The following is a 25,481-nucleotide window of genomic DNA, read 5'->3' as shown; positions in this document are numbered from 1 at the left end:
GCAGCTCTGTAGCGTGCCTTTTCTTACTATAATTTTGTATATGTTTTAAATGGGGAAACTGAGGTAGACTAAGGCCCTACATTCAGTAAAGGGTAGTGCCGGGGCAGACACAGTTCATTCTTTTCAATGTGCAACACTGCCTTTGTCATTAACTCAAAGGAAAAATTTGGGGTTGGTTTAATTACATTTTATCAGGGAAAAATTAACATACGTGCTTCCAAACCATTTGAAATCTCTCCCTCTCTCTCTCAGGCATATCTTCCTGTTTGATTTGGCAGTGATTGTATGTAAAAGGAAAGGCGATAACTATGAAATGAAGGAAATAATAGATCTTCAGCAGTACAAAATAGCCAACAATCCTACAACTGATAAAGAAAATAAAAAGGTGAAGTTTTGAAAATTAATTACTGTAATTTACTCATAACTTTGAATATTCCAGGAAAGCATGCTAATACATTACTATGAGAGGGCATATCAATGCAGGTGTTTTTTTCTTTCTAGAGATTTATTAGGAGTAAGCCTCTGTGAAAAATAGACAGTCCCACCACTGATAATGATCATCTCTAATGGCTTGATGGTCAAGTAAAATGTGTCGGTTGTACAAACTGATGGATGTAAAGTTAACTACAAAAATGTGGTTCTTTATAATTTGTATGCTGATATGTTATGAGAAGTTTGTGGATGATTATGGTGGTGTTTTAATGAATTTGGAAGCATGATGTTATTACTGAATGATACATATTAACCTGCAGAATATTAATTTTAACAGTGGTCTTACGGCTTCTACCTCATCCATACCCAAGGACAAAATGGGTTAGAATTTTATTGCAAAACAAAAGATTTAAAGAAAAAATGGCTGGAACAGTTTGAAATGGCTTTGTGAGTATTTCTACTTTTAAAAGTGCTTTTTCTACTACTTAAATCTCTTACGAATAATGAACTGTCAGTAAATGTACTCTAATGCTTGTAGCGAGTGTATGGAGACTGTGGAAACACTGAGCATGAGTGCTACTCAGCTGTCTGCTTGATAACTTGGGTCTCCTAGGAAAGAGGTTTTGGTGAATTTCTTCAAGAAAAAGAGAGAGGGAGCTCTAACCTTCTATTTGACTTCCTTCTCATGAGCATATTTTAATTTTTTAGGTTTCAGCAGTCCATGAAAATATTAACTATTCTAATGATAAACTTTTGATTACCATCTTTTATATAGATCTTTATTTAAATAGAGATAGCTCACAAACATACACATATCTTATTTTTAATAGAAAGATTCATTTCTTCCTCTCACTTGTGTTTGACTCATTTATTGTTTGAGTCCTAGATAAATTGCTTGATGCATTCAATGAATGTTTTAAGGGCTTGATTTCTTTCAGTGTTATTTTCTTTTATTAAAATGGAAGCTGAAGAAAGAGGTGGGAAATAAGTCCGACCTGTTTCAAAAGGAAGAGCATGAAGAGATGTAATTACACAAGAACATGCCATCATAGGGGTTTCTTTTTGTTTTGATGTTCATGGATTAAAAGGTACATAGTGACCCTTGTTATGGAAACATATAGGTCGCCCTGAAATTGAAACTGTTAACAAAAGGTGAAATTCTGGAGGGAAAAAAAAAAACAACCCTTTAGTGATTTGCTTCATTTGTATTCTAGCACTGCTTACCATTTGTGGACAAATTCTATCAGGCTTTTTGTTCTTTTGTTTTAAGAAATGCTCATGTTAATGGAAAATGGAGGTAAGATTAGAGTGTCTTATTGTAGTTCTGAAGTGAGAAAAACAGATTTTTTAAAGATTATTTTATCTAACATTTTGAGAGTAATGGTTGTGCTGCTAAATTATTTCTAAGCTCGTAGACAATTCTGGATTTAGCATTAATCACCCCCATGAACTGGCTACATAGTCTTAACTAAATTGATTAATTTCTCAGAGCCTCGGTTTCCTCCTCTGTAAAATAAGGATAATAATATTTTGAATTCCAGATATGTGTCTGGCAGAGTGTTAGCCAAATAGTACCCCAGTAGTCATATGACACTGAACAATAAGTGGTATCTATTGTTGTCACTATTATTAACATTGTTTTATATTTAAGACCCTACTACACCCATGAGGACTTGTAAAATCAGAAGGCATTGTCCCAGTATATCATTATCATCCTTATAATGTATTATTAATTACAATAATGAAACAAGAAAAGTTAGTAGTTATGTGCATCGATGCCATGACTATACTACAGGGACCCCTTTGGTTGTGGCATAAATGATGAAGTTAGTGGCTTCTTCCTAGTCTCTGATGTGCAGTGTTCTACATCATAAACCTAGTGTGTTGTTTCAGTGAGGTTTCAAGTGGTAGATTGTCTACCTGGGGTTGGTGACAATGGGCAAAAGTAGAGCTGATCTCAAGCCTTTGCTTTTGTGGGAATGATGCTAGGGTTACTATTTTCTTATGGGTTCTCGTTGGCTGTATAATCTTTAGAGGAGTAAAGAAATTTCTGCAGAGGAGGGAAGTTAAATTTCTTGTCCAGAGCAGACAGTCTCCTTGGACTATATATGACAGGCATATCAGTTAACATTTTGTTCAGTTTCCATTAATCAGCTTCACACTGGTAAAAGAGGTTCGGAAAGAAAGATGTTTTTATCTCTTTTGTGTAAAAAATCTGGGTAGGTAGTGAGAGGGGGTCTGGTGACTCCCTGGGGTATCATCAGGGACCTGGCCCAGGTCTTCCTGCTCTCCATTATCAGCATTTGGCTTCTATGCTCAAGGTTGGTCACTTTGTTGTCCAAGGTAGCTGCTGGTGCTCCACCTATAAAATAGACAGTCTAGGCAAGAGAAGGTAACCTCTCACTTTTAAGGATCCTTTGCAGATATGCCACAAACTTCTTTTGCTAACAGTGACCAGAACTTAGTAATGTGGCCACATCTGTCAAAGGAGCCTAGGAAATAGAATCTGTATTCCAGGGGAACCTGGGTGGCTCAGTCTTTTAAGCATCCAGCTCTTCAGTTCAGCTCAGGTCATGATCTCGCAGTTTGTGAGTTTGAGCCCTGCACCAGGCTCTTCACTGACAGTGCAGAGCCTACTTGAGATTTTCTCACTTTCTCTATCTCTCTGCCCCTCACCTGCATGTATGCTCTCTCTCTATCCAAATAAATAAACTTAAAAAATTTTATATTTTATTTATTTTTGATAGAGACAGAGAGCACAAGTGGGGGAGGGGAGAGAGCGAAGAAGACACAGAATCCGAAGTAGGCTCCAGACTCTGAGCTGTCAGCACAGAGCCCGACACGGGGCTCGAACTCACAAACTACGAGATCACGACCTGAGCTAAAGTCGGACGCTCAACAGACTGAGCCACCTAGGCCCCCAAATAAATAAACTTTCAAAAAAAGAATCTTTATTCCAGGCGAGACTGTCCCTGGCTAGGGATTCCAAGTTCTCATATGGAAGACAGGAGAAATTTGTAGTTGTAGATAAATACCAATCACTGCTTTATAGGTATATACTTATAGGGGTAGGTATGGATGGATTTAAATAGTTCCACCACAATAAATATGGCTGTACCACACACAGGGAAACTGGGATTATTTTTTTATGTTTATTTATTTTGAGAGAGAGTGCACAGGTGCGTGTGGGTGTGAGTGGGGCAGGGGCAGAGAGAGAGAGAGAGAGAGAGAGAGAGAGAGAGAGAGAGAGAGAGAGAGAGAGAGAGAGAATCCTAAGCAGGCTCTGCACTGTCAATGCACAGCCCAAGGAGGAGCTCCATCTCACAGATCGTGAGATCATGACCTGAGCCAAAACCAAGAGTCAGATGCTCAACCCACTGAGCCACCAAAGTGCCCCCTGGGAGTCTTAATCTTTGCTCATTTTCCAGGCACTTCTATAGTATAATTAAACATCCAAGTGGCTGTTTATATTTCAGAATTCCATTGACTGCCCATGCAGATGGTGAGAGGGTGGAAGTACCTTTTTTGAGAATTGCTCAAAGTCGAAGTTGAGGGCTTCTATAAGGAGTGATTGTGCCAATTACAGCAAAGTAAAATTAGTCAGGATTTTACTAAAGCATCAGAATATTTCATTATTTCCTCCTCGCCTTATGCAGGAAAGCCCTGCTTCCAGCTTTGTAAGACAGCTCCTGCTTGTCTTGTGCTCAGGACAATAGAATAATCTAGGTAAGTCCTGAAGCTTAAGATGCTATGTATGGTTCAAATTTTGCTATTTTACCCATTATCTAAAGTTCTAGTCCCTTAATCTATAAGCTATGGAGAACAAAGGAAACTAAGAAATCTGGCAGCATTCATGACAGCCCATGAAAAACACTAAGCCTTGGATACCTCCACAAGCCATCTTCTGCGAGTCTCTTCAGCATTAACATGGGACACATAGGTCCTCCTAGAGCATTCTGGAGTGCTGCTTTAAGGAGCCCAGAGAAGGAAAGGGAGGCATTGGTAGGAGGGTGGTGGGAAATCAAGGGATGTGATATTTTAAGACTGATGAAATGCTTGCCAGTTCTATTTACAGAAGATGGCAATTCTGCTGTTTATAGGATAATTGGATCATTTTTATTTTAAAAAATTGCAAATCACCTTTAAGATGTTTAAAATACTGTTTTTAATTTAGAACATTATAAAAGACCATAGAAAAGTTTGAATACCAATAAACAGTAAGTATCCAGTAAACGCAAATCATCTCCCAAGAGGCGACCTGAATCTCAGCCTGTGTCTTTCCCAAGCACATCCCTGTCCCTGCTCAGTAGCTGTGTTCTCTGACCTTCTTTGGCCATAACCACTTCCAGCAGTGAACCACATCAAAACTTGGCAAACGTCTGTAAGAAAGACTGAACAAAGAGAAAAGCAGCAGTGATCCACTTGGATGGGACAGGGAGAAGAATATTTTTTCTTTTCTTCCTGTGAGGAGAAGTGGTAGCAGGACTGACTTCTCTTGAGGTTGTTGGAGCAGTTACTGAACCAGATGATGTTGGAAGCCATATTTCTGGGGGACTATGCTCTGAAAAACATATTTGAATCTTTAGGAGGCTGATACATATACATTGCTTATTCTTACTTATTTCTAAAAGGGCTTTCCTCATTGTCTCTGACAATTCCATTTTAGTTTTCTTGGAAATAAGATGGCAAATACTTTTATTAGCTTAAGCTAGTTTTCATAATTATACAGGAAAATACGGATGTGTCTATAGCAGTTTTCAAAATACTGTCAGGAAGCTTATGGATATGTTTTCTCTGAATCCCTTATACCCAATGTGTTTTTAAGAATTTCTCCTATTAGATTTAAATTGATAAATGTTGTCATACCCACTTTATAGTTCAGGAAACTAGCAATCATAGGAGTATTTGACCAAATTTGTACAACTTCAATGTTAAATCATTTATAATAGAGTTCAGGATCTCAGTTCATAGCATGTCTTTATCCAGGAAGGTGCTAAAAATAAGCAACTGGACTCAAATCCTTTTATCTAAAACTAGGTTTCCTTTTTTCTATTCCCTCTCCCTCAACCCCCCCGCTGATCTAGAAGATCAGGCAGTTTCCTTAAATGTTCCAGAAATAAGTCAAAGTTGGGCAAACTATGAAATAAATAAATTGAATAATAGAATACAAAGGCTTTTTAAAGAAAGAGAAAGAGGGAAAAAAATAGGTGGAAAAAAACATTGCAAATGGTAGAAAGTGGTAGATTCTTAAACAGCCTCTGAGTGTTCACTGAAGGGAACTGAAAGGTTCTGTTGCTTGGAATTTCTTTGGACTGACCCAATTCTTGAAATTCTAACAATTCATATTTAATCCTTTGAGTAAAGAAAGTTCTCTAAAAGATACATATACCATCATTCCCACTAAGATTTCTTCACTGTGTCCCATATGTACAATGCTACATGGTTTCACAAGAGGAAGAATAACAGAGAGGTATTAACGTGTGCTCAAAGATTAGCCCAGGATATTTATCTCTTAAATGCTCAGACTCTGGTTGTGGGGAGAAGAGTAGGAGAAAGGGATAAGGAAATTACAGACCCGGGAAGAGGCTCTGGGGCCAGGCTGCCTTGTCATGTTAGTCATCTGGAAGGGCAGCCCCCTGAGCTTTGTTCCCTAGGATGGACCCCTGAAAAAGAGTGCTCTCCAACTAGGGTGGGTCAGGGGCCAAGAATCAAGCCACTAAACTGCACAAAACGCATTTGATCTGAGCTACAGTGTTTCTTTCTAATTTATTCTCCCATTTACTTCCAGAAGGAATTTGAGGTCACTCACCATAAAAAGCACACATGCCACAGAATTAAAAGGAAAAATTTAAATAATCAGAGGTCAAACAGAACAATGTTTCAAAACATTTTCCTCAAAGTTAGGATCTACTAGACAAGAATATTTTCTTGAAATTTACCTTCTGTAGTTTGTATTATTAAAAGCAATGAGTATGTTTTTTACATTTTAAATATGAAATCATATCTTATCAAACATAACTTCAAAAACATAAAATTTGTTTTAATCTAAAGATGTTGCTCAGATATTTTGAATACCAGAGAGATAATTACTGGAGGAAATTACATTCATTCTACAAGTACTTAGCACTTGCCTTGTTGACAGATATTATTGGAAGCCCTGGGCATATAACAATGAGGGAGCTATTGCAATTGAATTTAAATAGTGTAATTTATAAATGTGACAATTTTTAGTAAATATATAAGGAATTGAATGTAAAGACCAAACTCTTGATGTTTCTAGCTAAATAATACCTTTCTTCCAATCCCATTTACTCAAGTGTAACTAGAGGAAGCCTAGGAATTGCCCTTCTCCCTCCATATGTGTTCAACATCTCACCAACCTCTACAGATTGAATCTGACCACTTGTAATCTTCATGTTCACCTCCCTGGTCTAAGCCTTTCATATCTCTAATTAGCTTCTGCATTCCTTGCTCTCTCCTTACTAGTCTACTCTTCAGGGTGGTCCAGTTGTGTCTTGCCCTACTTAAAACCCTTCATTGGCTATGTATAGCACTTGTTATAATCTCAACATTCTTGCCAGGATCTGAAGGACCTCCATGATTTTATCCTGCCTGTCTTCCAGCCATATCTCTTATCAGTTTCACTTGTGTTCCTTTTGCTGTAGTTAGATTGGGTGGATTTCAGTTCCTGGAGAATGCACAGGCCTCAGGCAACCACCCTTGAGGCTTTCCTACCTAGGATGGTCTTTCCTCTTGGTCTTTGGTTGGCTGGTTTTTATTCTACAGATCTTAGCTTTAAATGTGATTTTGTGAAAGAGGTCTCTTCTGACCACAATGCTAAATTAGTAACCTTACCTTTCCAGTATTCTCTCACAATTGTAATTATATGGCCCTACAGAGATTATCCAAGGGTAGTATTTATAGCTTTCACTCTGCTCCTCCGCACCCTGTTTGTTGAAGGGAATCTGCTATTTGCCTGCCCAATTTTGCCTGTCTTTTCTCTTCCTAAAGAATAGGGATTTCTTTCCTGCTTACTAAGAGAGAAGGTAAATTGAACTGCTTGGCTAATGCTGGGAGAAAGGAAAAAAGAAAGCTTCATGGTTCCAGAAATGGAAAGAAAATTTGGGGTTTTGGTGTGAATGAGGCTCTAGAATAGCTATGGAGTTTGAGGAATTTGGGAAGGGAAAAGCACCTTTTGAAATATATACCTGTGGATTCAAATTGTATTCCCTTTTATAAAGTTCTTTGAAATGTTAAGTAAAGAATACAATTGCATTTTGGTTATTTTGGTTTCTGTATGTGTACCTTTAAGGCACCAAGTCCTGGGCCCTTGGATTGATGAGATCACCTTTAGACCTAGCTGCCCATTTCCTGGCTATTTACCCCTGGGTAAAAACACCAAGAAGGCAGGTGTCTTGTCAGTGTCGTTCACATGCATGAGGGGTCCTATCACATCTTGTAGCACATAGTGGATAATCATATTTTTACTATAAACTTGAAATTTCACTCAAGTTTTCTGATAAGGGTAATTTAAAAAACCCCGCAAAGACTTGATGAGTTAAGGAATTCATATTGTCTGACAAAATATCACAACAGCCCTTGAGGGAAAGAAACTTTCTGGTATGATAAGAAGGCTTTATAATGTGGATTCTTAGGAGATACTGAAAAACATATGTTTTCCACTAGCAGCATTAGATTTTTTGAAGTACTAGAAGTTGATGTCACATATAATAATTTTTTCTTAAATTAGTATTAAAAAATGAGATTGCAATTTCCTGAAGGCAGTTTTGTAGCCACCTAACCTGATGCTTCCAGGTTATGTTTCTTTTTGTCCTTCCATATATCTTTCTTTTCGGCAGACTGACTCAATTTTTGGATAAAACTTAACCAACTGAGATGGGTAATTTTCACACTACCTAGACTCTTTCACATAATGCTGACCTAATCTATACTTAACGCTGAAAAGTACAGAACAGTATGTAATGTTCTATGCCACCTATGCCACCTGGGCCTCCTTGCCTCTGGGAGATGGTGGGCCCAAACTCCAGTTCTAGGGTCTGAGGTGCTCAAAGCCCACCTACTTCCTCACATTTCTCTCTGTACAAACTTCTGACCCAGAAGAAACGCAGTCATGGCCTAGATTTTGTGATACTCACGGGTGTCGTGAAGAAGGCTTATTTCATGCACCTCTTCCCTCTGCCATTTTACTGGTCTTGTTGACATCTTCAGTATGACCTTCCTCACCATATACTGCTCCCTGTAGTGGACTGGTATCCTGAGCTCACTGCTTCTGCAATGAGGCCTGACTAGTCATGCCAGAGAGAGTGCACCTCCCCTAGCCATACTGGGATTTCGAGGAATAAAGCCGTGTTATATCACATCAATTCAAGATTAAGAAATCTGCTGACCGTCTCAAGCAATGGTGGCCTTTGCTATTGGTTGGTTGAGTGACCCATATTTATAATATAATAGTAAATTTGCGACAGCAAATTTGACATTCTGTTGTGCGTATTTAAAAGACTGACTTTGTTGATGCTTTTGCCTAGAGGGAGATTTTTCCATCTACGTGAAGCTAGGTCAGAGACTTCTACAGCAAGCCCAAGTTACTGCTGCTACTCCTGCTGCTACTACTGGTACCACGAGTATGGTAGTACTGTTACTTCTTCCTCCTTTTCTTTTCTCCTCTCGCTCCTTTTCTCCATTTTCTTCATCAGGAGGTCTCTTTGGATCTTCTCAGATATATAAATAGGTACCTTTGGGACTACAAATTTCATCTCTTAGAACAGGGACCAACCCACTTTTTTCCGTAAGGGGCCAGAAAGTAAATACGGTAGACTTTGTGGACCATATGGTCTCTGTCACAATTACTCAATTCTATCATTGCAGTAGTAGCACAGCCATGGATGATACATAAATGAACATGTGTGGTGTGTTCCAATAAAGCAGGTGGTGGGCCGTATTTGGCTCATGAGCTGCAGTTAGTGACCCCTGTGTTACAGCCCAAAGATGATGATTGGGCCTAGGGAATGTGGTGAGTCTGTGTTACCACTAAATGATCTCAGCTGTAATGGAACCACCCTGTGGCCTTTGGTAGTAGTGTTATTTTATTTTATTTTTAAAATTTTTAGCACTAATTCTTGTTTAGACCATCATGATGATTTAGCTACAAAATATTCTCTATGCCACCAAAACCGAATTATCTGTATTTGACATTATTTTGTTCTGTCCAAATGAATATCAAAAATATATGCTCAAAAAGCAGACTGCACCTATTTGGGTATCTGGTTTCATTAGGTTTTATTGTAATGTTCATTGAAAAGGACTATGAGACCCAAAGAATCCAGGTCAGTAGTCAACCAACATCAGCAGAGATAATTTTATAGTAAGTGATGGGTCTTTGTTCTCTTGGAGCATTTTCTTTCCAGCAGTATTGACGTTTGTGCTTGTTATTTATTCTGAAATTTCCTCCTTGGAGAGCACACCAAGAAAACAAGAAGAGGCAAAGGAAGACTAGGGTGGTGTCAAGAGTTGGCCCAAGGGTGAGCCTTCTTGGATGAGCCAAATATGGGAGTGACATTTTGGCTTTGTTGGCACTTCTTTGGCATTTTCTGGGTGTCCAAAGCCCGTGTCGGGGTCTACTTGAAACTGGTAGCCTTACAGACATACTACAAAAATAGCAGTCTGCAGAGCATCTCTGTGTTACCTATCCACATACATTTTTTGTTTTTTGGAGAAATTATTTTCTCTAAAAACAGCCTTTTCTTCTTAAAAGGCTTTCATTGTAAGTCTTTATTATAAAGAATTTGTTTATGGATATGAGATCCATGCTGACTTGATCCATCACCCCTGGGCTGTACTGAGTCTTATGGTACTGACCTATTCACATTAATCTCCCAAGTTGAAGCCAGCTCAACTCTCCCTGAATCTGTTGTATTATCTATAACCTTTCAAAATTGGCAGTTAAGTCAGTGTAGGGAACTAAACCGCAGTTTCCTGGCAGCAATAAAAGGAAGTAGGACACGGGACAGTGCTCAGAAAAACCACAGCTGTCATTAAATGGAGTCTTTCAGTAGCCTGTTTGATCCAGAAACATGTAAAAGCATTTCACGCATGACAAAGCATTAGTAAATATTAAACAGTATTCTCGTTCTGTTATTGCCTAGTGGGGATCAACCTCTCTCCTCCTCCCCTGGTTATGTTTAATACTTGCTCGACATTTTTCTGGCATCCCTGACCATGCTTATAAAGAAGGAGAAATCATAGGCATGAAGAAGGGATAGATATCAAAATTTCCACCAACCAATAAGCATTACTCTGTTAAAACTAAATGCAAGTAACATTGTAAAGGCTGACTTAATGTTGGTTTCCCTGAACTTCTGTTGCAGACCCTTTGATCTATTGTGTTTTTCTTTTGTCCTTCTCCTTATATGAATAATAGTGCAACCAGGAGTGTTGAACCTGGCAGTGGTCGTTACTATGCTGACTCCAGCTTGTCTGGGTAATGTAGAGAATAACGCAAAAAATACGTTTATTTTGGAACTGTTTATTGTATCGAGTCAAGTATATACATGGTTTCCTCTAAGAAAATGACATAATTAGTGAATTTTATAAGTTAAAGCTTGCTCACTATTATAGATTTAAACCTAATAGTTAATGTCATATGTACTACTTTTAGGGTATTTTTTTTTGATAAATTATTAAATCATAGGAATTATTACTTTGGGCTCTATAGTACAAAATAAACAGTGATAGAAGGTTGGCTATCCTTACAATGGAAGCAATAGAAGAAACTTTGTTTTTCCTCTTCACAAGACAGTAAGCAATAGCAGTGTAGTTGGAGAAATAAGAAAGTCCTACTTGAGGGGCATCTATGTGGCTCAGTTGGTTAAGCGCCTGACTCCTGATTTCAGCTCAGGTCATGATCTCAGGGTTCCTGAGATCCAGCCGTGCGTCAGGCTCCCTGCTGACAGTGTGGAGCCTCCTTGGGATTCTCCTTCTCCCTCTCTCTCTGTCCCTCCTCCTCCCCCCCCAATAAATAAACTTTAAAAAATAAAAATAAAAATTGAGCTCCTCTAGCCTATCTCCCTTGGCTTATTGCCATACATTATTTGATGTGAGGAGAATGGAATTGGAAATTTCAGCAGAGAAAAATCCAGTGCAGGTGATGTGACCAGGAAAATTTTGAGAGTTACTGACTTTCTGGGAATCTAAGAAAGGCACTGGCAACTGAAGTTTTTGCTCTTAATTTAGAAAAAGTCATTACAGGTTGAGTGTATGTATTTTACTTTAAATAATTAGGAAAAAATGCCATGTATCACTGATATGTAATTTAGAAAAATTAATTTGTTCTAGGTGATTTTTCTCTCATATACTCTGAATACCTGCTCATAATTATCAAGATCCTCAGAAACCATACTGTTTGATGGACACTTTGAGAAGAGTTTGGTGTTCCTCTATTCCAACCATTTAGTGTTCAACCCTTTCCTACAATTTCTTTCCAAGTGTAGTCTGTGCTTACATGCCTCTTGTGATGAGCTCACCACTTCTAGACTCATTTGCTCGTTGCTTACCTTTGACTGTAGAAATCACTTCCTTACAACGAGTTGAAACCTGTTTGAGAATAATTTCGTAATGTCACTTGTTGGGCCCAAATAGAACGTGTGTCTTTCCTCTATGTGGTGACCCTTCAGGCATTTGAAGGTAGCTGTTCCTCCAGCTTCAAGGTTTAAACATTCTTTACCTTAAATGAAAAGAAACTTAATTTCGAAAGATGCTTTCATTAACTAGTTTAGGTGAATGCTAACCTGGATTAATATAAAGGTATAAAGTTATGCATAAGTTAATGCTGAATTTCAGTCCAATATTATGGGCAGGGTGCAATGCCAACTGCTAACATCCCCACAGAAGAACTAAATGAGACAGTTTTATCTCCAAGTTACTGAGAAATCAATTTGGGGACTTCTGATTGAATTATGCATAGTATGTTTTTCTGATTCTAAGAATTATAAGGAAGATTTCAGATTTTAATTCCTTCATGTCAGAGTATTTAGAGTCTGGTAGCATATAGGGATAATTCCTTACTCTTATACTGCTTTATAGTTTCCATAATACTTTGATGATTAAGGAATGCTGTGAGATAGCCAGAAGGTATTATCTTTAAAAAATAAAGAAAAATAGAGATTAAATGTTTTGTGTGTGCTTTTTTTAGTTAACAAGTGGCAGAGACTGATCTTGAATCTCAATTCAGAGCTTTTTCCTCACCCCATGCTGTCTCATTTATAACAAGAATGCCTACTGTTGTTCTCCAGAGACGAAAGTTTCCTTCAGTTTGTTTTAAAAGCAAGAGGTATTTTTGTGTAGTATATTCACATACTGGATTAAAAGTATGATTTAGAACTTAAATGCTTTCCTCTTATTTTGTAATGATGCTATTGGATAAGAATTGGTTATTTTTACAGAATCAAATAATAACATCGTGTATATTATTAACAATGTATAAGGATGATTTGGGCTTCAAAGAATTTCCTTAATGTAAATTAAGTCTTAATTTACAAGTTAACGTATAGCAACATTTTTGGTCACCTTATAGAATCATGCTTAATACAGTCTATGCAAAGTTTTTGTTTGATTTAATTTGATGATGTTTCCTTTTTCCAGTTGTCTAGATGATGTGATTTTAGTCTCAGTTTAAATTCTTTTTTATTTTTAGTTTTTTATGTTTATGTATGTATTCTGGGGGTGGGGGCGGGGCAGAGGGAGAGGGAGAGAAAGAGAACCTTAAGCAGGCCCCACACTGTCAGCACAGAGCCAGATGTGGGACTCAAACTCACGAACCCGTGAAATTCTGACCTAAGCTGAAATCAAGAGTCAGACACTTAACCAACTAAGCCACCCAGGCAACCCTGAATTCTCTTTTAGAGGTAAGGGGATTGGGGAGAAAAAGCCTGTGGTCTGAAACTAAGTCCTGGTTAGTTATCAGGGTGGATTAAGATGAGTTTTAAATATGAGTTTGTACTGAGGTAACATTGGATGTGCATTACATAAGTCACTGGAGATAGGAGCACAGTGTGAGAACAGTCATTTTTCTCCTTTAGGATGAACTTTGGACTCACATTGAATCATCTTCCTGGGGAGAGCCCAATTTGAAGCACTGAGCAGAAGCATCTGACCTCTCTGTTGCTTATTAGAATAGCACACTTTCTTCTGAATACCTTTGTCTCAGAACAAACCCAGAAAACACTGAGTTTGGGAGCTCAGATTATCTGCCTCACAAGTGATTAGAATATTCCAGTGGGTCGTGGTTTTAGTCCTATCCACATCTTTATATTTGCAATATCAATCTGCACCAAGTAGCCAGGCCTTTGAGGAAAGGGGGAAAAATGTCAAAAGTCACAAGTGCCCTAAATTAATGGGCTTTATAAATTGAAAAATTTATAAAAATAATACTGTCTTATTTTATATTCTTCCCCTCTTGCATCAATCCTATGAGAGAATTAATATTCAGTGACATTAACATTGTATTCCAAGTACAATGCTATGCTTTTTGATATTTGTCTCATTAAATCTTCATGGAAGTTATGATGGTGACAGTTATCTCTCCTTTTTTTTTTTCTTTTAAATAAGAAAACTAAGGACCAGAGATATAAGTACCCACCTGGGCCACCCAGCTCATAATAGAGCTTCCACCGTGGTTCAAGATATGCTTTTCCCGTTCTTTTCTCTAAAGAGTTTCTTGCCCAAGTGGCTAGTAAAGAATAAAAACAATGTTTCATTAAAGTCTGTTTTCCTATCCCCCAACCTGAAGCTGCAAACTTCTTGTACTTTGTTTCTTCTCCCCTGGATAGTGAGATCACCCAGAAAAAAATTCTGTCTATTATCGTACTCCAGATTTGCTTTTTTGTAGTCTCTAATGACTCACTGGTCAGAATCAACTCAGGGATCTGTTCTCTGATAGTGCATTAATAATATATATGCATTAAAGCTCCCTCTCAGAGAATATTTGAGCTTTGACATATTGAACACTGGTATTTTAAATTAATGCTGTTGCTATTGGTGCATTTTAAAAACCAGATAGCTTGGAAATAGTGCTTTATATATTACAAAATAGATCTGAGGCCGTAGGTAGTTTACTAAGCCAAAACTATTCCTGGCCTATTTAATTGTAGTAGGGGTTTGCATTGTATTTTCCAGTTATCATGACCTAAACATCTTTCAGATTGAGAAAAAACTAAATGGTTTTACAGGGCTTTGATCTACTAAGAAGGAACACTGCAAAGCAATTTTCTAAATACCATGCGGACTTGGAATAATGAATTAGGAACTCTTCTGAATGCTTCCAGATAGGAAGTCTCAAGATTAAAATGATGCTTGGTGACAGTGATGACTCTGTACGTCGAGCTCTAAGCTTGCATTATTGTTTCTGGTCTTGAAAATACTTTTTCATCTGTTTATTTAGCTGAGCTTTGTTTTTCCTCGTGGCATTAAACTTGTGCAAGCTGGTAAGTAGTCTATGCTAAGCCTTTTCCTCAGGACAGCTTATTTGGGCACATTTTGTATTATACACATACACGCATTCTACACATACATGTTTACATATGATACATGCCCATATACGTGAGGCTCTTGCCATGAAGGTTTTACTTTAGGGCAGTGTAATAAAGAGCCTTAACTTTGGAACCACAAAGATCAAGAGCACCCACCCCTCTCTTGCCTCAGCCATTTGACAGATAGATCAATTAACAGATGGTGGGTTGTTCCCCCCCCCCCAAATGTCTGTGTGCTGGATGACCTCCAATTTCATATCCGATTGGATCTAGGGTGACTTTGTCGACAGAGGAACTTGTTCAAAGCCACAGGAGTGGCAAGTGGTAGGATTGATACTAGACCCCACATCCTTTTCAATTCCTGGCGATTCCTCTTCTTTCAAGGACAATCTTTTTATCAGGTTCCTTTTCCATAAAATGAGGGAGTTTACCTCTTTTCCCATTATCTGTCAGGAAAAGCTGCGACTTCCCTGTCTGGGGACTAGTGGACTTGGGGTAGAGGAGGAGAAGGGAAAGTCAGCCAGCCTCCAGTGATCTTAACAATAACAGCCATTATTCCACCATCTATCTGACATTAATATATTGCTCACTATTGACATTGCAGATATATTTTCAGCAGGGCACTCCTGAATACTTGATACTGGCTTGAAACCTTATAATTGTAGGATAGAATGAAATCCAATGCGAATTAGAAATTTAATTAAACTTCTTGCTTGTTTAATTGTTTAATGTGTTGCCCAGTCTAACTTGCAATTCCATATTCAATTATAATGAAACTCCCCTTAGACTGAGTTTATTTGGGGGTTTAAAAATGACTCTAAAAGGTATTGATGCTTTAAGAGAATCCTTGGTTTTATAAAATTTCAACATAAGAGATTGAGTGTTTTAGTATTAGGTTTGTATTGACTCTTGATATTGACACAAGTCTAAATGTGCAAAGCCCACAAAAGCTAAATCCCATGGGCTTATGTTTAATTTAAAATATGGCTAGCTGGCCATTTTGAATGTACTAGATAGGTTGACAATCTGAATACCTGACTGGTTGGGGAATAGTCAAATATTAATTTTAAATGTTTATTAGTAGACTATTTGCAGTTGGTTTTTAAATTTGTTTGGAAAGTGAGAATTCACACTTATGTAAAATTACCAATAAGCCTAGTTTCAGAAAGGTGTTTGGAGGTTAAATGCCTAATGATTAATTTATGCTTTAGTAATATTTTTAATAATTTTGAGGAAAGGTAAGACAGCTGAGAATAATGTTAGTGATGAATAGTAATGAAGGTTTAAAGATTCTGAGATTTGATAGTGGAGATCATATTCAGCATCCAAAAAACAGAAAAGGAGAACAAATGGAAAAGACAACTTAGTGGAGTTCACCGAGTGCTGGACAACCAGCTGGACAACCAGAAAACTGGTAAGGAAGGACCCAAGTTCTACCACCAGCATGGCCGGAGGACCCAGGCAAGGCAAATATCCTCTTTTTTTTCTCTAGAACTTCATTCATCTTAAAGAGAGGGTTTAAAAATATTTGTGATCTATTCTTTTCTGACATCACTAAGAATTCTGCTCTTGTGTAGGACTCTGTGCAGCCTATTTCTTGAATATGTTGAAGACTTGTTGAATGGATAAAGAACATGGGGGAGGAGTGGAAGCTCAATGTGATACAATATTAAGAGTGTACTCTCATCATCTTTTATTTCTACCCAACAGTTATGACATTTTTTTTTCTTGTGCTTGTTCTCTTTTGGTTCACAAAAATAGGTATTACTCTGTGTGTGTGTGTGTGTGTGTGTGTGTGTGTGTATGTACATACTAGATGATGATAGTGTGATCCCTTTGGGAAGATGAATGTTTCATGCCCTAAAGGTGATGATATGCTTTAAATTCTGTGTATCTAGTCTATAAACCATCAGGAAAATTCAATAAGTAGGACTTATTCCTTCTGTGGAAATACAGCGGTGATAAAGTAATACTCAAAATTAACTTAGTTTAATTATAAATGAAGGCATTGCTTACATTCAAAATTAATAAAGAAATGAGATTGATAGTCTATGCTCATTCAGTAGAACACATCATCTTTTAAAACCAAAGAAATTATCTATGAACCTTTGATCAAAAAGCACAGATAGAGTGTGATCCAGGAAACTTGATTACTACTAGTTTTTAGTGCTTTTTGATATTAAAAGCAGAAGAAGCTGGAGCATTATTGAGTGGAGAATTGATTGATTACTTTAATCAATGACTTCTTCAGAGACAGTTCTGAGACATGATTGGGAAAACCAAAATGAGCTAACCGGCCATTAGTGGTCAGCACTGCTCCATGAAAAGTATCCACACAGTACCTGCAGTCAAAGCACAGAGAGACTTTCTGGGAGAATTGTAGCTTTGTGTGAAGATCAGACCTAAGTAGAGTTTAATAAAATTCTGCTTTGGGGTGATTTGTTTATCTTCTGTGAGCAATTTTTTTAATAGATTGATTTATTTATCCATTTATGTACTCCTCTAGTGCTTTTCCTCATCTGAACCAAAAGCACTTTGCAAATATCAGAGCTCAAATTTTAAAAAGATCATTGATTTTTTTCCAACAGCCCTGAAGGTAGACTGTCACAAATCATCATTTATTTGAGATAGGGATATTGATAGCATATATTAAAATCTTTCATTAGAGGGTTTTTTTTTTTGTTTTTTGGGGTTTTTTTGGTCCAGCAATAACCTAAATTCAAATGACTTTTGTGTTTGCCTTCATCTAATCAGAATTGCTATTTGAAAGTACATACTTCCCCAGGACAATATGGTTGCCATGTTGCTATAAGGGAAAGGAAGAGCGTGTCAATAAAATTATCATTGAGTGAGAGTATTCCTTTATAGCCAAAGAGTTGCACAGGAAACCCAAGAAGCAGGCTCTGATTAGCTATTGAAATTTACCCAGCATGACCAGAGTTTTTAAAGTTTGGTCTGAAGTCCGTAAGCCATGAGTGGCTTGTTAACCTCCCCACTTTTTCTTCACATTATATTGCAGGCTCCCATTTATCATTCGTCATTTTTAAGGAAAGTTCAATTGAAGTATCATTAGTCCTTGATTCAGATGACCACTTGTGAGGCTAAGACCCTGCCCAGTGGTGACACCAGTTATGTAGAATCAAGAAGAAGGGAAATACAAAGTCTTCATAATTTATTTTTGGGCTTCTGTTAGCCTCTCCACTGGCCTTCTGCTGCCTGCACAGCCACTTGGAAGCCCCTAACAGGCTCGTAAGAGTGTTCTTTCTAAGTTACTTATCTCTAAACTTGCATCCCTGACTCTTGTGAGCTTTATCTTCGATTTCAACTGTGTTTTTCATTCCCAGTGTCACTGCCTCAGTTTGCATCTTGACACTCCTCTGCCTAGCCTGTTGCAGCAGTCTCTGAAGCCATCTCCCTGGCTCTAGTCTCACCCTTTCTATGACATAGCTGCCAGAGTTTTCCTTCCAACGTGCCAACATAATCTGGCTATGTGCACACAGGCCTTATGTGGTCACTCCCTGCCCACAGAAAAGATCAGACTCCTAGAGCACATGCAAGCAGCATCTACAGTCCAGCCCATGCCCAACTCGAGTGCTGCAACCAGACTGAACTCCTGCAGGCTGCCAGCACATGCCACCCTGCTTTATTCCTCTGGACCTTTGATCACAGTGTCCTTTACTCGCCTGAGACCTGTCCTCTCCTGAGGTCGACAAGGGAACAGCTTTTCGTCTTTCAAGACTCAGATCCAAGACAGGTGCTCTCTTTTCACACCCTCATGCCCTGCCTCCCTTCAGCCTATACTATAGGATTGACCAATCTCTTCTTTATTCTCCACTGTATCTTATACCTTTGGGGAACACTTTACTTCTTTGTGTGTCTTCATCCTAAATTGAAAGGAGCTTAAGGGCAGGGGCCATGCTTCCCACCCCCAGCACAGTGCTTGATGTATGTTTGGCATTTAATAAATACTGTTCATATAAAAGAATGACTGGAGAAACTGAGTAACAATGTAAGAGGAAGTGCCATGTAATTTTAGAGAAAAGAAGATTATAGGGGCTGCAGTGATCTGGGAAGGTCTCAAAGCATGGAGCCTAAGCTAAGGGATGGATAGGATTTGGAGTTGTGGGAATAAGGAGGAATAGTCATGACCAGGGACAATGGTTTGAAGCCGAGACCAAAATGAACATTTTAAAATACCTTGAATAAATGGGTCTCTTGAGCTTATGATGGGATACGATAGAGATATAATTTTCCCATTTGAAATGTTTCTGTTGCTCTTCATAACCCACATAATAATTTTCAAACTCCTTAGTTCTGGGTTGTAAAGAGTCAAATCAGAGCTCTGCCCGTTAATAGCTTCATGAGCTGGGGCAAGTTGCTGAACTTCCTTTTCTAAGCCTCATTTAGGACATCACAAATCCTAAATAATAAGGTAAATAATATCTACCTTACAGTATTTAAATGTTATAACATTTAAATAAAGTAATACTATCTAACATTTATTCTGTATTATCATGTATCAGGCACAGTGCAGGGTTTTTTGTGTGTATTCACTTATTAAACTTTTATATCAGCTCCATGTTGATATTGTTTTGCTACTTTTTTTTTAATGTTTATTTTTGAGAGAGAGAGAGTGCACATAAGCAGGGGAGGGGCAGAGAGAGAGAGAGAGGGAGGGAGGCACAGAATCTGAAACAGGCTCCAGTCTCTGAGCTGTCAGCAGAGCCCAACACGAGGCTCAAACCCTCAAACCATGAGATCATGACCTGAGCCAAAGTTGTGTGCTTAACTGACTGAGCCACCCAGGTGCCCCAGATATTGTTTGGGTTCTTTCTTTACAACATTGAAAACGTGGTGGCACCACTAATGAATATGGAAAAATGGAAGATCGCAAATTGTTTTGGGGGTTGGGAAGGAACAAGCCTGTTGTAGACTGTGGCTGACAGCAATGTTGTACAAGTGTGCCCTCTGGTTCAAGGATGAGTTGGGTCTACTAAGTTATCAGCTGGTCCATGAAGCTGCTATGTGCCCTGTAGTCTGATGTAGCTTCAGCTCCCAAGCTAAACATTACCTTGAGACCCCTTGTGATACTGAATGCCTCTTTCTGGGAGTTGGCATTGGACAGGGAAAGGGATGGTGAGAATGAGGACATCCTGGGGTTGGAGCTCTGAACTCACTGGTTTTTATGTGACCAGGCCCTGCTGTGGACCATCCCCATGTGCTAGGGCTGCGCTTCTGATCATTATCCTGGCATGGGCCAGATGGAAGTTCCCCAAAACCAAGACCCCTAAAGATTTTCTCTTTCCTGTTAAACTCAGGATCATAGAAGATAAAAGTTAGAAGCATTAATTTTGGAAATCAATAGACAACATTTGAATCACGACACTTAAATTTTCTAGTTAGGTGACTCTCAAACTTTAAGCTCTCTGAGCCTCAGTTTCCTAATCTGCAGATGGAGATGATAATGCTTATTTCATAGAGTTGTTGTGATGTTGAATGAGAAAATATGAGTAAAGCAAGTGTCACGATTCTCCAGAGATCTTAAGGACTTAGAAGTTGCTGATACTAACAGTTTTAGTTTCTCCTCCCAGATGAATGCAGGCCCAGGGTTCTGGCCAGAGTTGCTGTGCTGTGGCTGGGAGCCATCCACAGGCTTTCATGCACGAGGCCAAAACACAATCTGTGAGAATATAAGGAAATTGAACCAAGTTACCTATCTTAACTGACCTGGCAATCTGAAGGACTCGGCTCAGAGAGAGAACCCAGTTGTAAGCTGACAGAAGAAACAGGAGTGCATGTGGAGGATGGTTGCGAATGGTGGAGAACTCACTGGGAGCTTAGGTGGTGATTACAGCTTCCCTTTCCCAGACTGCATGGAAAGAGAACCCTGAGGGCGTAGGCATAAGTCGGGCTGAGCCCACAGGCTGTGGCAGTAATGTAGGCCCGTGATGCTTGTGACTAGAAGGGAAGCAAGGCCCATGGGAGGGACTTGTAAAGGAGGATGGTGTGCCTCATGCTGCTGTTCACCCCTGGCCTCACCTAGCATTGGGGTTTGGAAGACTCTGTATATTCAAGCAGGTCCCCTTTCCCTCACAAAACAACTCTTCAAGGTCAGGATTTCCTTGTATATTTATTACACGTTGGTTAGAGCATGGAAGGTGCTCAGATGTTTTTTTGAGATGCCTCCATTTGCTGGAGTGACTTGATATTTTTTGAGGGTGATTGTGTGTTTTTTGTTTTTGTTTTTGAGGTAGACTGGCACATGTGTCTATTTCAAGCCAGTGAGACTGTTTGAATTTTTGTTTTAGGAGTAGCTACTTGAGTTTCACTGTTCTGTATGCCTTTGGCCTCATTTGGGAGTTTAAATTATTTCAAAATGGATAGAGACTGTAGGACAGAGAATCCCAAATCACAGTACAATTTGAAGTTCATTGACAAGAATAGTGAGAAAAGTGTGCTTTGCAGAATATTTTACCCTGAGTTTCTCTAATGTAATTAGTTTTGAAGGGAGCAGGGGGAAACCAAAATTCAGCACAAAGGCAGGAATAGAGGATCAATCTAATACTTCACGGTGGAGAATGAGGCTGTGTTTGGGCCGTTCTGCATATTCTGATACTCTTAAGCACAACTGACTCCACAGAAAACACTGTCTCCCTCTTGCTATCTGTTCTTTGGGACACCCAGAGAGTAATAGCAGGCTTGGATTCATTTTCTGCAGAAATATTTGGGAAATTCTATCACCCAAATACTTGGAGATGTAAAGTAGTAGTGAAGGGCGGCCCTCAGCCATTCTGTGGCTGGAGGAAGCCAGGAGTTTACTTGGGTTTCCTGATTATTTTGTGTTGTTTGATGTCAAGGCATCATCAGATTTTCTTCAGTCTTGGGGATAGACTGAAGAAGCATGAGTTTTTTTCCTCCCTGGAAGGTCGCCTTGATACCATTAGGGGTAGCATTGTGTTTTCCCTTGTGGGGAGAGCGATGCGTTTGTGTTTCTGTTTCCCCATCCGCCGTAAGGGGAGAGCACAGCTTCCATTTTGTTTCTCTCCTTGAAGGTCAAGTGTGTTTGCTGCCCTCTGGAGCCTGTTTTCCTTACCTATCCAGCCTTTTTCTGATTCTGCTAATCCTGCACTAGTTCCCAACAATGGAGTGCCTTGCCTTCTCAGTGCTACTTATCCATTGTTTCCAGTTTGAATGCTGAATCATTTCCTGAGGTCCTAGACCTTAGCAAAGGTCATTGGCCATGTGGTTCTAATCTGTCAGCCTCAGTAGCCCCTGATCTGCTCCAGAAAGTTCTTTAATACAAGGAAGGACACACAGCAGCAGCCCATACCTTGAGATCATCTTTCTTTAGTTATTCTACTAAATGTACACTCCCCCACCCCCATCGAGATCTATATAACTTTTGTTACCTTTCTGTTTTCATGTGCCCTGATTCAATTCTTGGTGCCTAAATTTGGTCTAGAAGCATGAACCCATCAATGATTTTCTTGTCCACCCTAGAATTTGGGGCATCAACTGTCAAGCTGTTCACCTGAACAAGTCCTTACTCTACCCAGCTTATACTTTGAACACCAATCCCTTCTCTCTAATAAAAGTTTTCCTTGCACCTGCTCTGAAATGGGGACTCTGATGAGCCACCTGTCCTCCTATCTCCAGTTGTGTTTTGCTCCCAAAGCTGTTCTGTGACTGCTTTCACATAATTCTCCAAGTGCTGTGCAAGTTCTTCCCTCCTGCACAAGTTGTCCATGTGAGAGTCTTTATGGCAAGTGAGTGAGTATGGCATGCATGAGTCTTTATGGCAAGCTGGTAGAGGACAGGCATCTTCACGATGCAGAAGTTCCACGGGGCCTAGAATAGACCAAACCACCTTAAAAACCTTTATCAGTCATCTGTTTTGTCACGGTAGTGTTAATAATGAATATGCCTTTCCCTCCAATAAGTATATTTAATGTTTTAAAGTACTTTTGTGGAGTGTAGGTTTTGGTTTTGATAAAAGATCCTAGCTTCAATTCATGCCAAATTTATACTGAAATCCTGCTCAATTTACACTTGGGTGTGGAGTTGAGTATAAAACATAGACTTGAAATGCAAAGTTAAAATGATTAAAAAAGGTGTTTTCATCTATAATCATCACAGAATTTGAAAAGGAAATCCCTATGAGGCTTGTCAGATTATCTTTCAGATTTCCTTCTATTGTTCCCCAGTATTGCTTTGGAGCAATAGCATCTCCATTTCCGTATGCTTATAAAACACATTAATTCACCAGCAAACTTCATATTATCAGCCACAATTTAGAATGTGCTACAAGAACTTAAATTCACCATGCCAACTCAGTACTCCTAATTCATTTTATCTTTAGTGTTTGAATTTAGGGTACAGATTTATTGGACCAGAGAATGAGAAAATCCAAATTCCCTAAAACCTATCCCTTACATAGAATACCTAACACAGTGGGACATGTCTTGGTGTTTAATCCTGAAAATTGAGAGTCTCTCTGCCTGTAGGCCCCTCTCTCTTTCCCTTTCTCACTCACTCAGTATCAAGAGTATAAACAGTATATTTTAATGGAAGAATTAAAGCAAGATAATCCAGATTAACTGGAGAGCTGTGACTGGGTGGATAAATTCACTCTTCTATTCCCAGCTCTAGAAAGTGACTAGCATATAATACGCACTCAATTAATGTGTTGAATGTATGACTAAATAAATAAATTTTAATATGCTTATTAAATGTCTACTACAGGAAAATCTTTATTGCCATTGATTCAGGATATGTGTGGGTAGGTCATGATTTTCTTCTGCGTTTATGAGGCCTTTGGGTTTTCCACTACATAGTTGTCATTTAAGCCAACGATAACAGTAAGAATAGATGTACCATCCAGCATTTGTATAATGCTTTTCATTTAATAAATAAAAGTTAATATGATATGTATATATATGTTTTATTTTCAGGACAAATCTGAATGATAGAATAGGTACCAACAATTGGTGATCCTCCTTCCTTCTCCCACATGGCCTTCTATAGCAAGGATGACAGATATAATTCTTTGATTAGCAAAGAGACTAAAAATAGAAAGATGTTATATGCCAAAAGCCACACATCAAGTTTGCAACAAAGACCCAAATTACTTGTAGTCTGACATTTTTTCTACTTTGAACGTATTACAGATTTAGCTGACTTTACATTTCGTTCAATATTTTCCTTGAGATGTCACAAATTCAGTGATGGACGTATATTTAAAATTACTATAAAGTCAACATTGAATGAAATAAAAAAGTGTACTATATAATAGATAAGACTATTTATTGGTATTTGAAACTATTCATTTCCCTAGATAAAAGACTGTACGTGATTTGGAATATAAAGAGTAAGATTTGGATGTGATTTATAAATTTCTCTTTTGTGAAACCTTAGGAATAGGTGAAGGTGTCCCTTCTGAACTCTATTTTTTTAAATTGGTTTTTGGAGAACCTGTTTGTTTTTTATTTTATGGCCCTTTCCAATAGCTAGCAGTGTAATTAGTATGCTGTGGTGTTGAGTGAACAAATTATGAAAAAACAAGTAAGGATTTAGTATCATTTACTGAAAGATTGTGTGAATAAGTTTCTTTGTACTTATCTATTAGCTGTTTGGTGGATTTACTTTCACAATATATGATAGTTGACAATATAGGATATTCTGAAAATTTTCATGGTAACAAAAGAAAGGAAAACCCATAATTTAATGAAATTCTTAAAATGGTATCTTATAGGAAAGCCTACATTGAGGTAATAAAATGATCATATTTTGATATTTTGCCAAGACTTCTAAGTATGCCTTTTTAGAACTGGAGAATTCAGAATCACTTGAGACATTACAAAAACAACCTGGATATGCTGTTCTCATATTCTTAATATTCTTTAGTTGGTAAATCTCAAAGTATACCAAAACCTAAATTAGATCCATTTTCCAGCTAGCTTGGTGATCTGTCCTGCATCATGGGGACTAAGTGGGGAACGGGGTCTCTATTTGATACAACTTTAGGTCTCTTTTGAGCTGTGGGATTTGTGCATTTTCTGATCTATCTTCAGTCCTCATTGGAGAAATGAGTTGCATAAGCTAATATCAGTTAAGATAGTAACAGCCTTGTATTTGTTATGGAAATTTCTTCTAAATTATAAGGACTGGTACCTCTAGATCTAGTATTTCAAGTTTTGGCACAAATGCTTGCCATCTCTATAGATAATTTTCATATGTTTGGAATTAGTAATTGTTATATTGGAAATATATTTGACTAGCCAAAGCTTGATATCTGACTTCAGGCGAGATGAGGACTGTTTTAAGTGATGGTATGTGATGGAATACGTTCTGAAAGATGCCCCCATAGAATTGCTTTTGCTGAGCTGTACTTTAGAATGATGACCTGGGCTCATAGGAAGAAGAGGTGGAAGTGGCAGCTGCACACTTGTGTGTATAAGGATGTTGTTGAAGACATTGGCTACATACCACAGTTCTATGAAAACCCCT

At 38.4% G+C, this 25,481-nt stretch overlaps 1 protein-coding gene across 2 annotated transcripts in view; it reads left to right on the top strand.

Annotated features, from left to right (window-relative positions):
* Positions 1 to 25,481, top strand: part of VAV3 (vav guanine nucleotide exchange factor 3) — a 364,842-nt gene that overhangs the window by 199,105 nt on the left and 140,256 nt on the right. For both annotated transcript variants that reach the window (XM_045033232.1, XM_011285035.4), the window contains exons 14-15: positions 253 to 385; positions 770 to 879. In XM_045033232.1, the coding sequence (XP_044889167.1) occupies positions 253 to 385; positions 770 to 879 (243 nt within the window). The remainder of the gene's footprint in view (positions 1 to 252; positions 386 to 769; positions 880 to 25,481) is intronic.

This window comes from Felis catus, chromosome C1 (assembly GCF_018350175.1).
Source record: "Felis catus isolate Fca126 chromosome C1, F.catus_Fca126_mat1.0, whole genome shotgun sequence".
Lineage (NCBI taxonomy): Eukaryota > Metazoa > Chordata > Mammalia > Carnivora > Felidae > Felis > Felis catus.
The sequence above is the reverse complement of the archived record's forward strand: the minus strand, read 5'-3'. Positions and strand labels throughout refer to the sequence as shown.